At 37.4% G+C, this 12,900-nt stretch overlaps 1 protein-coding gene and 1 long non-coding RNA gene across 9 annotated transcripts in view; one reads left to right on the plus strand and one right to left on the minus strand.

Moving 5' to 3' along the window:
* LOC141505998 (uncharacterized) overlaps nt 1-12,900 on the plus strand; it is a 285,180-nt gene that overhangs the window by 132,431 nt on the left and 139,849 nt on the right. The gene's annotated exons all lie outside the window — the stretch shown is intronic.
* The window catches only part of JAKMIP2 (janus kinase and microtubule interacting protein 2), a 207,270-nt gene that overhangs the window by 65,831 nt on the left and 128,539 nt on the right, over nt 1-12,900 (minus strand). The window contains 1 exon segment of the mRNA XM_074212375.1: nt 9,045-9,542. Within this exon segment, the coding sequence (XP_074068476.1) occupies nt 9,045-9,542 (498 nt within the window).

The following is a 12,900-nucleotide window of genomic DNA, read 5'->3' on the forward strand; positions in this document are numbered from 1 at the left end:
TACAATGGGAGTGGCAAAACTGGGACTTGAAGCCAGGTCTTATGATCTTAAATTCACAATTCTTTCCAATATACAAGGTGCCTATATCATGAGACTATGTATAGTGGGAAGAATCTTTCAAGCCTATTAATCCAACTCGTCCATTCCAAAGATGAGGAAAGGGAATAAGCATTTATTAAACATCTATTATGTACCAGTCACTTTGCTAAGTGTTCCAAAAAAGATTATCTCATTTCCTAAGGAAATGAAGGTCAAGGAGAAGTAAAGTGAGTTACCCAGGACCATATAAGTATAGTAAGTGGAAAAAGCAGGATTCAGACTCAGATCTGTTCTTCTGTTTCAGGAAGGAAGGGATTGCACATCTTAAGTATGTCTAGGAGAAAGTCTTAAAAACAGCAACAAGATAGCTCATTGAGATGTCTGAGTGTATTTGCTTGTATATATGAATATTCTGTAATGCATTCAGTTGAAATAATACTATGACATAAGGGGAGAACTATGACACAGTTGAAAGGACACTTGGATTTGGAATCATAAAATCTGACTTGGAAATCTGGGACTGACAAAAATTGATTGTATAAACTTGGGTAAAACTTTTAACCTGTCTGACTCTCTGTTTCTTCATCTATCTATCTATCTCTCTATTTTTTTCTCTTTTAAGACTTTACCTGTGATTTCACTGGTATGTTGTTTTGTTGTCCAGTCATTTTAGTCACATCCAACTCTTCATTGAATCCCTTTTGGGGTTTTCTTGGCAAAGATACTAGAGTGATTTGCCATTTCCTTCTCCAGTTCATTTATAGATGAGGAAACTGAGGCAAACAGGGTTAAGAGATTTTCCCAGGGTTACACAGCTTATAAAGGTCTGGGGCCAGATTTGAATGCAGGAAGATGAGTCTTTCTGATTTCAGAACTGCCATTCTATCTACTGCACACCATTGGTATAGGAGATGCCTAATGAAATTCCCTGTGTCAAAAAAAAATTGCATCTGATCTTTTTGTTGTTCAACTGTGTCTAATATGTGTGACTCTTTGTGACTCATTTGTTTTTGTTTTTGTTTTTGGCAAAGATCCTGAAATGGTTTGCCATTTCTTTTCCAGGTCATTTTACAGATGAAGAAACTGAGACAAATAGGGTTAAGTGACTTTCCTGGGGTTATGTTAATAGTACAATTTATGATCATAGAAAATTGACAGGGACATTGAGAAGTTTGATTAGTGGGAACAGGTGAGTAGGGTTAATGTTTGTCCTTCATTCTAGAAGAGGACATCAGGGAGGTGAGGCCATGGCATGCAAATGTGTTGGTTTTAAGTGAGAGGTGCTGCACAAAGTTACCAGGCTCACTTTTTCCTCTGGAGCCATCTGGGTCCAGTGGCCAGATAAAGATTAGTATGACTGGAGATAACGCTGGATGTGAGGCCATCAGGGTTAAGTGACTTGCCCAGGGTCACACAACTGAATTTGAACTCAGGTCCTTCTTACTTCAGAGACAGTGCTCTACTCACTGTGCCATCTATCTTCCTGGCACATAGTAGGTGCTTACTAAGTGCTTATTGTCTGATGGTAATAATTGATATCATCACAAAAATAAAATATTCTTTTTTTTTAGGTTTTTGCAAGGCAAATAGGATTAAGTGGCTTGCCCAATGCCACATAGCTAGGTAATTATTAAGTGTCTGAGGTCGGATTTGAACTCAGGTACTCCTGACTCCAGAGCCAGTTCTCTATCCATTGCATCACCTAGCCGCCCCAATAATAAATCTAATGATTATTTTCATAAATAATGAATATGGCCTTCTTCAACTTAATGAAATTTGTCCCAGAGCTTTCTCATTTGACACCTCTTCATTTTTAAGATCTTAGCTCTTCCCAGAGTCTGATAATTGCGTATAGATGTTGTGGTGTTAGAGAAAGGGCACCAGTCTCATAGTCAAGAATAAAGTTTGAATAAGTGACTCTGACACTTACTAGTCATCTGGCTGTCAGATAGCACAGTTCATGGGCTTGGAGTCAGAAAGATCTGAGTTCAGACCTGCCCATTACCTATGTGACCCTGGGAAAGTCATTTAACTATTGTTTGCCCCAGCTTCCTCAAACTATACAATAATAACACCACTTACTCCCAAGGTTGTTGTAAGAGTAAAATAGACATTATTTGTAAAGTGCTGAGCAGAGTGCTTGTCACATAATAGATGCTTAAAATGTATTTGTTTCCCTTTCTTCCTATGATTCTGTGGCCAAAACAACTTATTTCTTTGAACCTCACTTTCCTCACTGGTCAAATAGAAATAGTAATAATTAGTTTGAGCGTCAGTATTCCACAGTATGGTGTCATTATTATGGTTAGGGAGACTGACTCAAGAAAAACTTGGGTTCAAATTCACCCTCTAATAACAAGTGACTTTGGGTGAGTCATTTGCTTCTTTGTGTCCTTGGCTACTCCCAAGGAGTGTATGAGGATATGGGTAGATCTCTAGAGCATTTCCTCACTGGGAATTCGGTTCACTGATGAATTCACAGATTCCTATAAAAATATTCTTTATACTCACAACATCCTAGGGCTGTTATAAGAAAAAACACAATGTAAACTTTAAAGTACTATAGAAATGTTGGCCATTGTTATTAGAAGTAAGGAAGGGTTAAATGGATTAGACTCATATTCTTAAGCTATGGTGACTATATTACTTTGGGTCCCACAAAAATTCCCAGTCCTGAGAAGAGTTTGGAGGGATTTTGACATAAAGTGTGCGTTCCTTATCCATGTCCTAGAAGCTTAGCAACAGCCTTAGCTCCAAGTCACAAAGTTGTAAAGGAATTAGTGTTTGTAAGTAGGGGGATGGATCCCAGATGACACAGTTCACTGATATATGGCATCAGTTTAGGAGCATGAATTTAGAGTAGGAAAGATGGCCTAGAGGCCATAAAGACCAGTGGCTTCAGTTTCCAGAGAAGCTAACTCTGGCTAGTGTAAATGAACTTGCCCAAAAGCACACAACAGTAAGTGATCAAGGCAGGATCTGAACCCAAGTCTTCTAATTTCAACTTTTGTACTTTCCCTATTGTGCTATTGTGGAGTATCTTTGTGTGAGAGAGGTTTCCTATATTTTGAAATGCTTTGAGAACTCAGAGGAAATGGTGGGGGCTAAAATAGCTTGCCCCAGGGTACATGGATAATAACAGAGCTATCACTCAAATCTTAGTTGTTTTCAATTAGACCCAGGGCTCTTTTTATTACTTCACTCTTTGTCTCTTAAAAAATAAAATTCATTGTATTACATTACTTTCTAGAGAAAAAGTACAGTAATATCATTATACCTTTTACAAATTAATATTTATGATGCACTGTCTGTGTTCAATTCACTTTTAATATCCCCTAACTTTTCTTCTACTAAACTATTTCAGGCCCTCATTACCGTATGGACTATCATAAATAGCCTATTGACCTGCCTCTTTGACTTCCTCCTCCTTTAATTCCTTTTTCAGAGAGTTAATTGCCAAAAAATCTTCCTGATGCATAGCTCTGACTATACTACTCTTCTACTCAAAAATCTCCCATGGCTTCCTTTTCCCCTTTGAAATGGGTCTTCCTGCTTCAGAGGCCAGTTCACTATCCACTATACTACCTTAATCTCTCATCTACAATAAATTATAAAAATGCATGCATTATTAATTCCACATGGTTGTGTGGATCAAATGAGATAGATTATATAAGCACGCCGTAAACTCTACAGGCTATATCAAGCTCAGCCATTACATTAAACTTTGCTATATGATCATAGGAGCAAACTTGGAAAGGACTAATTTCTTAACCTGGGATTGCACACTCCTCTTTGCAGATTTTCCATTTTAACCAAATTATTGACTCTTCAATTCCAATCTCATTCCAACTTCTGCCTCCATGAATTTTTTGCAGAGACCAGGAAAATACTTGGGTGGTGTAGTGGATAGAGCACTGGATCTGGAGTCAAGAAGACTCACCTTGAGTTCAATTCTGGCTCAGACACTTACTAGCTGTATTACCTTGGAAAAGTCAAGTAACCCTGATGACCTCAATGATCAGAGAAGGCAATGGCAATATACTCTAATATTATTGCCAAGAAAACCCTAAATGGGGTTGAAGAATTGGATACAATTGAACAACAAAAGAAAGATACTCTTTCCATAGTCTGCTAAAGAAATCCTTTTCTTTGAAGTTTTAACCTTAGTGCTCCTTCCTCAATTCAATCTACTTAATTAAACATTTTCGAATTGAGCCTTTGTGTTAGCTAGTAGGGGAAAAACCCAACAACTTTAAAAAGGTCTCTACCCTCAAAAAAGTTTGCATTCTATTGGGAATGGGGCTGATATTCTCCATGAAGTTGTCCAAGATCTTTTTCAAACAAAGTAGTCTTTCCTCTTCTGATTTTCCCAGGCTACTTCATTTGGCTTTCTCCTTTATTGCTTTCATATTCTGCCTTGTACCACACTTATTTACGAATAAGTCATATATATACACTTTTAGATGATAGGTTCCTTGAAGGCAAGTGTTTTGTCAGTTTTCATGTATCCCCTTCAAATCCAAGTTCAAGGTCTTGTGCATAATGTCACTGTAGGATTGTAGACTTAGAGTTGGAAGGGACAATAAGGTCTATTAATTCCAGTGTCCTCATTTAACAGATAAAGAAACTGAGGCAAAGAGGTTAAGTGACTTATCCAAGATCACATACCTGGTAATTTAAAAATATTTATTGAATTCAAAATGTATATGTTTAGGGGGTGGCCTTATACTTTAAGACCAATAGGACAAGATTTATTGACTGGATGGCACATTGAATTTGTCCCACTGAATTAAAAGGTTTATTTTTCAATGTATCACTAATGCCCAGATGGTACATAAGCACTGGAAACCAAAAAAAACCAATGTTGCACCTTTTTGACTCACATATTAATTTGACAGAACAGTGGCTTGTAGTTTTGGTTACAATTTTCCACGACCCTTGTTATTTTATATCCAGATAGGTGTTGGTATAACCTAAACAGTGAACACTTAGGTAAAACACCTTTGCTGCATTTCTTAGTATAGCAAGTAAGTGGCTAATGTCTATTGAGAAGGACAATCTGAAAACCAATCAGATTGTTATAATTAGAGAGGAAATAATGTAACACCCCATCCCTTCTGTGAGAATGCTTATTGCAAAGAAGATGTAGGGGAATGATAATGATTATGGACTTGGAGTGAGGATCTCAATTCTTCCATTTGCTAGATACTTGAACAAGTAGGAAAACAAAAACAAAAACAAAAACAGGTCACTTTAATGTTACTGTGCAGTCTCGAGTCAACAACTTGGACTGAAATTCTTCTGGGACCTTGAACAAATCATTTAATCTTTCTGTGCCTCAGTTTCCTCATTTGTAAAATTAGGAGTTTGACCGAATGACCTTGGAGGTCATTTATCACTCTTAATCTATGATCTTAAATACTTCTCTGGACCTCAGTTTCTTCAATTGTAAAAAGAGATCAGGGTATGGCATCTCTAAAGCCTTTTTCAGTTTGAGCAATCTTTGATTCTAAACTTTAACAAACAAACTAAAATCAAGTCTGCTTTCATTTAAGATAAGCACTTCTAGGTCCATTACTTCAATTGATCCTCACAAAGCCCTAGGTAAGACAAATATTATGATTCTCATGTTCCAAATACCAAGACATATAGGGCAAAATGATATAGTGAAAAGTGAACTGACTTTGATGGCAAAAGCCCTGGGTTCTAATCCTGATTCTGCCCTTGATTAGTTCTGTGATCATGAAGTTATCCCACCAAGCCCCTACCATGTCTTGATATTTTGATCATGGGACTCATAATGTCTGTCCTACCTAGGTGAGGATCAGTTGAAATAATGGACCCATTTTTAAAGTACTACAGAATTTTAGAGGTGCCAAGAAGGTCCCTGACTTTGCAAGCCCTCCCCACCCTCCAGCTGATGCCTATAAATTACATTTTGGGAGTTTTATTACCTTAACTTTATTTTGTTCTCTTCATATTCAAATACAAAGAGGAAAACGTGGAGAAGGGAAGTAATACTTTAAGGTTTATCTGCTCTTTACACAAATGTAAAAATACTTTTAGGGGTTGGATTAAATGGTTTCTAAGAGGAGTGTATATGTGAAACAGGGAGATTGTGACAGACAAAAGCAAACTTTGACTTCTCTAGACCTGGGTTTATCTTTAGGGAGCATGAAAAAAATTCCCTCTGCTTTGATTAAAAATAAAATTCTGATAAGGGAACAATTTCCCTTATAAAAGGAAGCTAGAGAGTCTATTCTATTGGTGTCATAAGCCAATGGAAGGAAGTCAACAAAAAGAAATGCTTCAAGTGTCGCATCAATGACAGGATCCACTTGTGGATTGGAACTTGAGAAAGGTCTGAAGAGTAAAACATTGCTTCCTCCCGCCTTTCATTTAACCTGGAACTTTTTGAGTTCATGGTGCAAGGTTCCTTTCTGTTAGCCAAGGTCAGAGCTAAGCCCATGTTATCTCTATTCCTCTGAGGCTTTGGGAGTGTTAGCAACTTTATTAAATGGATCCCTGAGTGGAGTAGTTATGATGGGATCTCAATTTATGAACCCTCTCCCTAGCATTAAGATCTACTCTAAATATCCTTTCTGGGTCCTTGCTGAAATCAGGAATTCAAATTATGACTGGCCCCACAACCTCTATCTCCTACCTCTTGGCCAAGGCCTTTAGTCCTATATTTGTCATCAGGATTCACAGAATAGGGCTATCTTCTAACTTTATGCCTAGGTCAGTCAAGAGATTTAATGGTTTACTTCTAGCACCTGCAGTATTCTTTGATTTTCAAAAATCCTTTTTATAAGTACCAACTTCTGACATCCAGACAACTATTTGCCTGAGATCATTTCTTCTCTCTTCCTTCTTTCTTTTTCCCTACATAAACAAGGATAAATCAGATACCCCTTTGCTAGAGTATCTCCCAATTTTCAGAACAGCACAGTGCCAAATAAAATGCCCTCTTGCCTGGGAGAGAGCTTCACATCCCATGAATTCTTTCTCAGACTTCCATCACCAAACCACAATATTATAGAAGTGAGAACCCCAACAGTTAGAAAAACGAATCATAGCTAGAAGGGCCCTCAGAGATTTTTGTTTTTGCTTTTTTTTTCTGATAAAGAAGCTGGTACACAGAGGTGGGTAGGGAATTGCCCAAGGTAACATCAGTAATAAATAACAGAGCTAAGATTCAGACCAAGCTTCCTAATTTTAAACTCAGTGTTATTTCCTCTATACCCCCAAATATAAGCAAATTGAAATAAAAACAATTTTTCAAAAATTGTGATTAATCTCATAACACAGTAGGGCTGGATATGTTTGGGTCAAAAAAGCAGATTGGTTTTATGATAACTAAACTTATTTCATGATTTCTTAAATCTATAGTTGCCTGGATGTTCCTTCAGACCAATATAGATCCCAGCTTCTCCATGACTTAGGTGATTGCCCTTACAAGTGGTTGTGGCAAAACATAAACAAAAACAAAAAAGAACTTAAAAAAACCCTTTGGGTCCTCACTTTTGGAGATGAACTTCTCTGCACTTGGGTTAATCTTCAGATGAAGTGATGTCCAAGGTCCTATAGTTATTGTCAAGACTAGGATTCAAGCCCACCACTCCTGAGTCCAAGTTCAGTGCTCTTGGCTATCTCTGTTTAGACAACTACTCAGAGACTTCTGAGTCAAAAGGAATCAATTTTAGAAATGTGCTTGCTGTGAAGCTTCATGGTACAGTGGACATAGAACTCAATAGTCTAGGGACCTTGTGTTGGAGTTTTACCCACTTACTAGCTGAATATCTCATCAAGTAAAATCCACTTCTCTAGATCTCAATTTCCTTATCTGCAAAATGAGAATAATAATTCCTGCACTAGATATTTCATAGGGGAGAGGAAAGCAAATCATTAACCTTAAAGGTTTCATTTTTCTCAACACATTCAATTTCAATCAATGTATAGCATGGAAACAATGTAAATATTACCAGACTGCCTTCTGTGGGGAGGTGGGGAAAAATTGTAGAATTCAAAACTTTACAAAAATGATAAGTAGAAACTACTATTGTATATAATTAGAAAACAAATAAAATATTAATTAAAAGGTTTTATAATAATTTTTCATAGTCATAAGATCATGAATTCATAGGATTTGTAGGGATCATAGTTTTAGAAAGGGATGGACCATCTAGTCCAATTCCCTCATTTCACAGATATAACCATTTTCAAAAGCAAGATATGAACTGAAATCTGACAGGAGAGCTAGTTCTTCTGCCACTATACCATCTCTTTAATTTTGATTGTGTTGGAAACTGAAACCCAGAATGAAAAGGAGTTGATCAAAATCATATATTAAATTAATAAGCAACTATGTGGTATAGTGATTAGAGCACCAGGCCTGGAGTTAGGAAGAATTGAATTCAAATCTAACTTCAGACACTCACTAGCTGTGTGATTCTGAATTTGCCTCAGTTCCTCAACTATAAAATAAGCTGGAGAAGGAAATGGCAAACCACTCCAATATCCTTGCTAAGAAAATCCCACATGGAACTTTAAAGAGATAGATGTGTCTTAAATGATTTGAACCCAGTTCTACCTCTCCATCTGATGTTATTTTTTTCTTCCATTATGGCTACAATTTCTATTTAGGATAGCTGTAAAGCCTTTAAATCCTTTGGGGTTTTTTTTAATCCTTTGTAAACCTTTAACCATCATAGAAATGTAAGCTCTTAGTGTAATTAAGCATTGTAGGAGCACAATTTCCAGGACAGAAAGGTGAAATCAAAGGACTTTTATTGCACAATCTCCAATTCTGGTGTATGTGTGTGGGGGTGGGTGGGTGGGGTATGGTTCATGCAATTAATTCCCTTGTGTTTTCAGGGACAGTTGTCAGTTAACCAGTTTATAGAAGCTATGATATGGAGACTCATTTCCAATGTGTAGTAGGTAATATAGTAATCTCAGGAAAAATGGACTTCCATTAGCCCCTGCCTAGTTCTTCTACTAACCAGCCTCCTGATGTCGCGTTCACATTCCCATTTAATCTTGGAGATGGCTTCCTGGTGGGACTGGTGCTCACTCCTCAGGTCTCCAGCCTTGATTTTGTCGGCCTGGATCATATTGTTCAGTGCTTCATCCACCTGCTTTTTGGCTGACTTGAGGTCAGTGATCTCCTGTAGAAGCTTGAGGCGTTCTGAATCAAAGAGTTTCCGGGCCTCCTCCCGGGCCTCAATGGTCAACGCTGTCCTTACTTTGTCACTGCTGCCATCCCGGAGGGCAAACAGGGCTGACTTGAGCCTCTGGATCTCCCCATCACGTACTTTGACCGTCCGTGACATCTCCTGCTCATGCTGCTTGATCAGGTTCTCTCGGACGGCCTGCAGTTCCTTCATTTTTTCCTCATGGAGTTTGGCTTTGAGCTCAGTGACCAAGACCGTATGTTTGCGCTGCTCCAATTCACGGATCCGTTTGGTTTCTTGAGTTTTCTCTCTTTCGAGTTTTGACACCTAGAGCACAAAAACAAAAAAAAAAAATAAGAACTTTCACAAAACACTTTAAGGTGTATAAGATTCTTGATATACTTTGTCTTATCTGATCCTCGATAGTAACTCATTAGATTGACTCCATTACGATTCTCATTTTACAATTGAGAAAACTGACGTTCGTGGTATCTAATAGTGGACTTGAACCCATGTTCTTTCCCCCACTGGTTCCTTCCGGTATGATCTCTCCCCTGCCTCAGCCAACTTAGAATTCGTCAGGAGGCTTGAGGGGGTAGATAGCTTTCCCCTTTTGGCTTCACCTTCCTTTCCCCTCCTTCCCAGTTTCAGACCACCTCAAACTCATGAGAGCTATTTGACCACTCAGATGACTTGGAGAAGAAAAGAATGACCATTTGACATTACCAACTGTCCTGCCACTGCCTCCTCTTGTTCTTCAGGCAGTAGGTATTACCATCTGCCCTATATCCATGCCTTGTCATCTGACATTGATATAACCTAATGACTTCCATAACTTGCCATTAAACTCTTAGGATGTTCAGGCTTTTGTATCAAACAGTTGAATTTTCTTTTATATATATTGATTGCCCCAGTCAAAGTATGACTACTTGATAACAAGGACTGTCATGCTTTTTCTATTTGTATCACCAGTGCTTTATAATTCTCTGCACAAACTAAACTTGCCTTCTTCCCTCCCTCCCTTCCTCCCTCCCTCCCTTCTTCCTTCTTTCCTCCTTCCTTCCTTCCTTCCTTCCTTCCTTCCTTCCTTCCTTCCTTCCTTCCTTCCTTCCTTCCTTCCTTCTTTCCTTCTACCCTTCCTTCATTTCATTCATGCCAAGCTAGCCTGCTATCTACTTCACTACATTTGGCAATATATGCTAAGAGCTTCTTAAAGAATTGTATTAAGGACAAAAAGAAGATCAAAGAAGTAAAACTCCTGGGGCAGAAGGGACAACTACAAGACATGATTGAGAGGGAGCAAATTTATCCAACTCTTATTTCATTACTTCTATTTGTTTAAACCAAAAAGAATGTTCTCTGGATTGAGATGAATAGAAAAAATAATTAACAAGAAGTTGAAAACCTAAATAATTGTTTTTGTGGGGCAATGAGGTTAAGTGACTTGCCCAAGATCACAGAGCTAGTAAGTATCAAGTGTTTGAGTTTGAATTTGAACTCAGGTGGTCTTCCTGACTCCAGGGCCCAAGCTCTATTCATCTAGCTGCCCCTAAAACCCAAATAATTGGAAAGGATTCTAATGCAGTGTTCATTTGTTCTCAGTGAGTCCAGATAGACTATATCCCACAGTGCTAGAAGAACTTGTGGATATGATTTTCTGAGCCTTTGTCATTTATTTTTGAAAACTCTTCAAGAACAAATGGTATCACAAAACCAAAGGTGATCATATGCTTCAATTTTCATTAAAGTCTAGTGAGCATGACCCTCATTCCTGGAAAAATGGTAGAACATGCTAGGGAAGGGATGATTTGTGAATATTTAAAGAAGGAACTTGTAAACTGAGACATAACCCTCTATAATACAGGTTAGCTGAGGGAACAAAGAGTTACTTGAATGAATGCATGAAGTGCTTTAAGAGGAAAACAAAAGAAAACCAATATGGTGAAGCAGAAGGGAATTTTAACTTAGGACATAGGAGAGTGGAAGAATGTCATACAGAGAATGATTAGAAGAAGGATCACTGAATTGTAACATTGTTATCAATGACATGAATGATGGTATAACTTCATGCTTCTCAACTTTTACAGATTACATTGGAACTAGAACAGATTGTCAACACTGTGAATCATACTTAGAAGCCAAAAAGATCTCAGCAAACCAGAACAAAGAGTTAAATCTACTAAAGATAAAATATAGAACATATGATGGCAAAGTCCTATATAAGTATTTGGGTTCAAACAAATCAAGTGCAACAGTATAAGATATGTACAGCATAGATAAACAGTATTTCATATAGAAAATGTCTGGAAGTATTATCAGTGTGCCATGGCAGTCCCTAAAGCTAATGAAATTTTGGGCTACATTCATAGAAATCTGGTGATCACAGTGATGGAAGTCATAATTTCACTCTCCACTGGATGGCATATGAAATATTATCTTCAATTCTAGGTATCACAAATTAGGAAAGACATCAAAAAGTTGAGACAAGCCTAGCATGATGAGATGCTTGGAGGTTATGTCATCTAAGAATTGATATAAAGATTTTGGGGTATTTTTTGTAGAATACTGGGAAAGCATGATAAAAGTTTTTAAGTATTTGAGTATTGGCAATTTCTTTTAGCTTCTAAAGTGTTTTTATTATTTAACTAATTTATTCTATTTATCTCTATTCTAAAAAAGAAATATGGAGCACTAACTACTTTCTTGGTTTAGTTTGTATTCTCCCTCTCAAGGTGCGTCCTTTGAAATCATAACTAATTATTTATAATAAAACTACTTTATTACATAGGTTCTCTTAATTACTCTTGCCCTTGAGAAGGTTGCTGCAAGTCTGGTGAGTATTGTATATAAGTAGTCAACTGGAATTCTTATTTATCCAGACACCTAATGTAGTAAATACTAGAAGAAAAAAAAGTAGAAAGGAACAAGGCAAATCTGTTCATTAAAATCCTTGCCAACATACTCATATTCCCTGCAAAAGGGGTGCTAATTTCATCTCTTTGTTTCATAGTTTGTTTAGAAACTGGCATTCAGATTAAACATTTAGCCTTTCCCAAACTTAAGGTGAACCCGATTTTAGAGTTTATATTGTGAACTGGGAAGAATGTGTGCTTTTTGATACTTTGTTTCTTTTTAAATTCAATCTATTTGTTAGGCTTTGAATGAGCTGGAATATAATGGTTATAAAACTTAAGAAGGATTGATGTTAGTCAGATGTTGGCTTCATCCTTTCACTCTACTTTTTCCAAAGTTAAAACAGAACCCTTTAACCTAATCATTAAAGTTAGCAAAGAATGTCAGTGTTGGAAGTCATCTCAGAACACTCCACTTTGCATCTGCTGCCCTGTATGTTTTCACAATACGCAATTCCACAATAAGATTCCTCCCTCCTCCAGGATAAGCTCATCACTTTTAAACTTAGCACTCATGCTGCTAACCTATTAATACTTTAGTCTCCTCTCCCCTCTGATTGGAAGGCTAGATAGAGGAATACCAAACTCCTAATACTTTTCTTTATAGAAACAAGATTCTAAGCTCACTCCTCTTTGCATCTGCTACTCATTCCAGTTTTTAATAAGGTATCTCCTGGTGTCTCATCCCTCACCTCTGCTTTTCTGCCTGCCCCTTTAGACTGTAAACTCCTTGAGGGCAGGAATGTCTTTCTTATTCTTAATTATATACCCAA

This window comes from Macrotis lagotis, chromosome 1 (genome assembly GCF_037893015.1).
Source record: "Macrotis lagotis isolate mMagLag1 chromosome 1, bilby.v1.9.chrom.fasta, whole genome shotgun sequence".
Taxonomy (NCBI): Eukaryota; Metazoa; Chordata; class Mammalia; order Peramelemorphia; family Peramelidae; genus Macrotis; species Macrotis lagotis.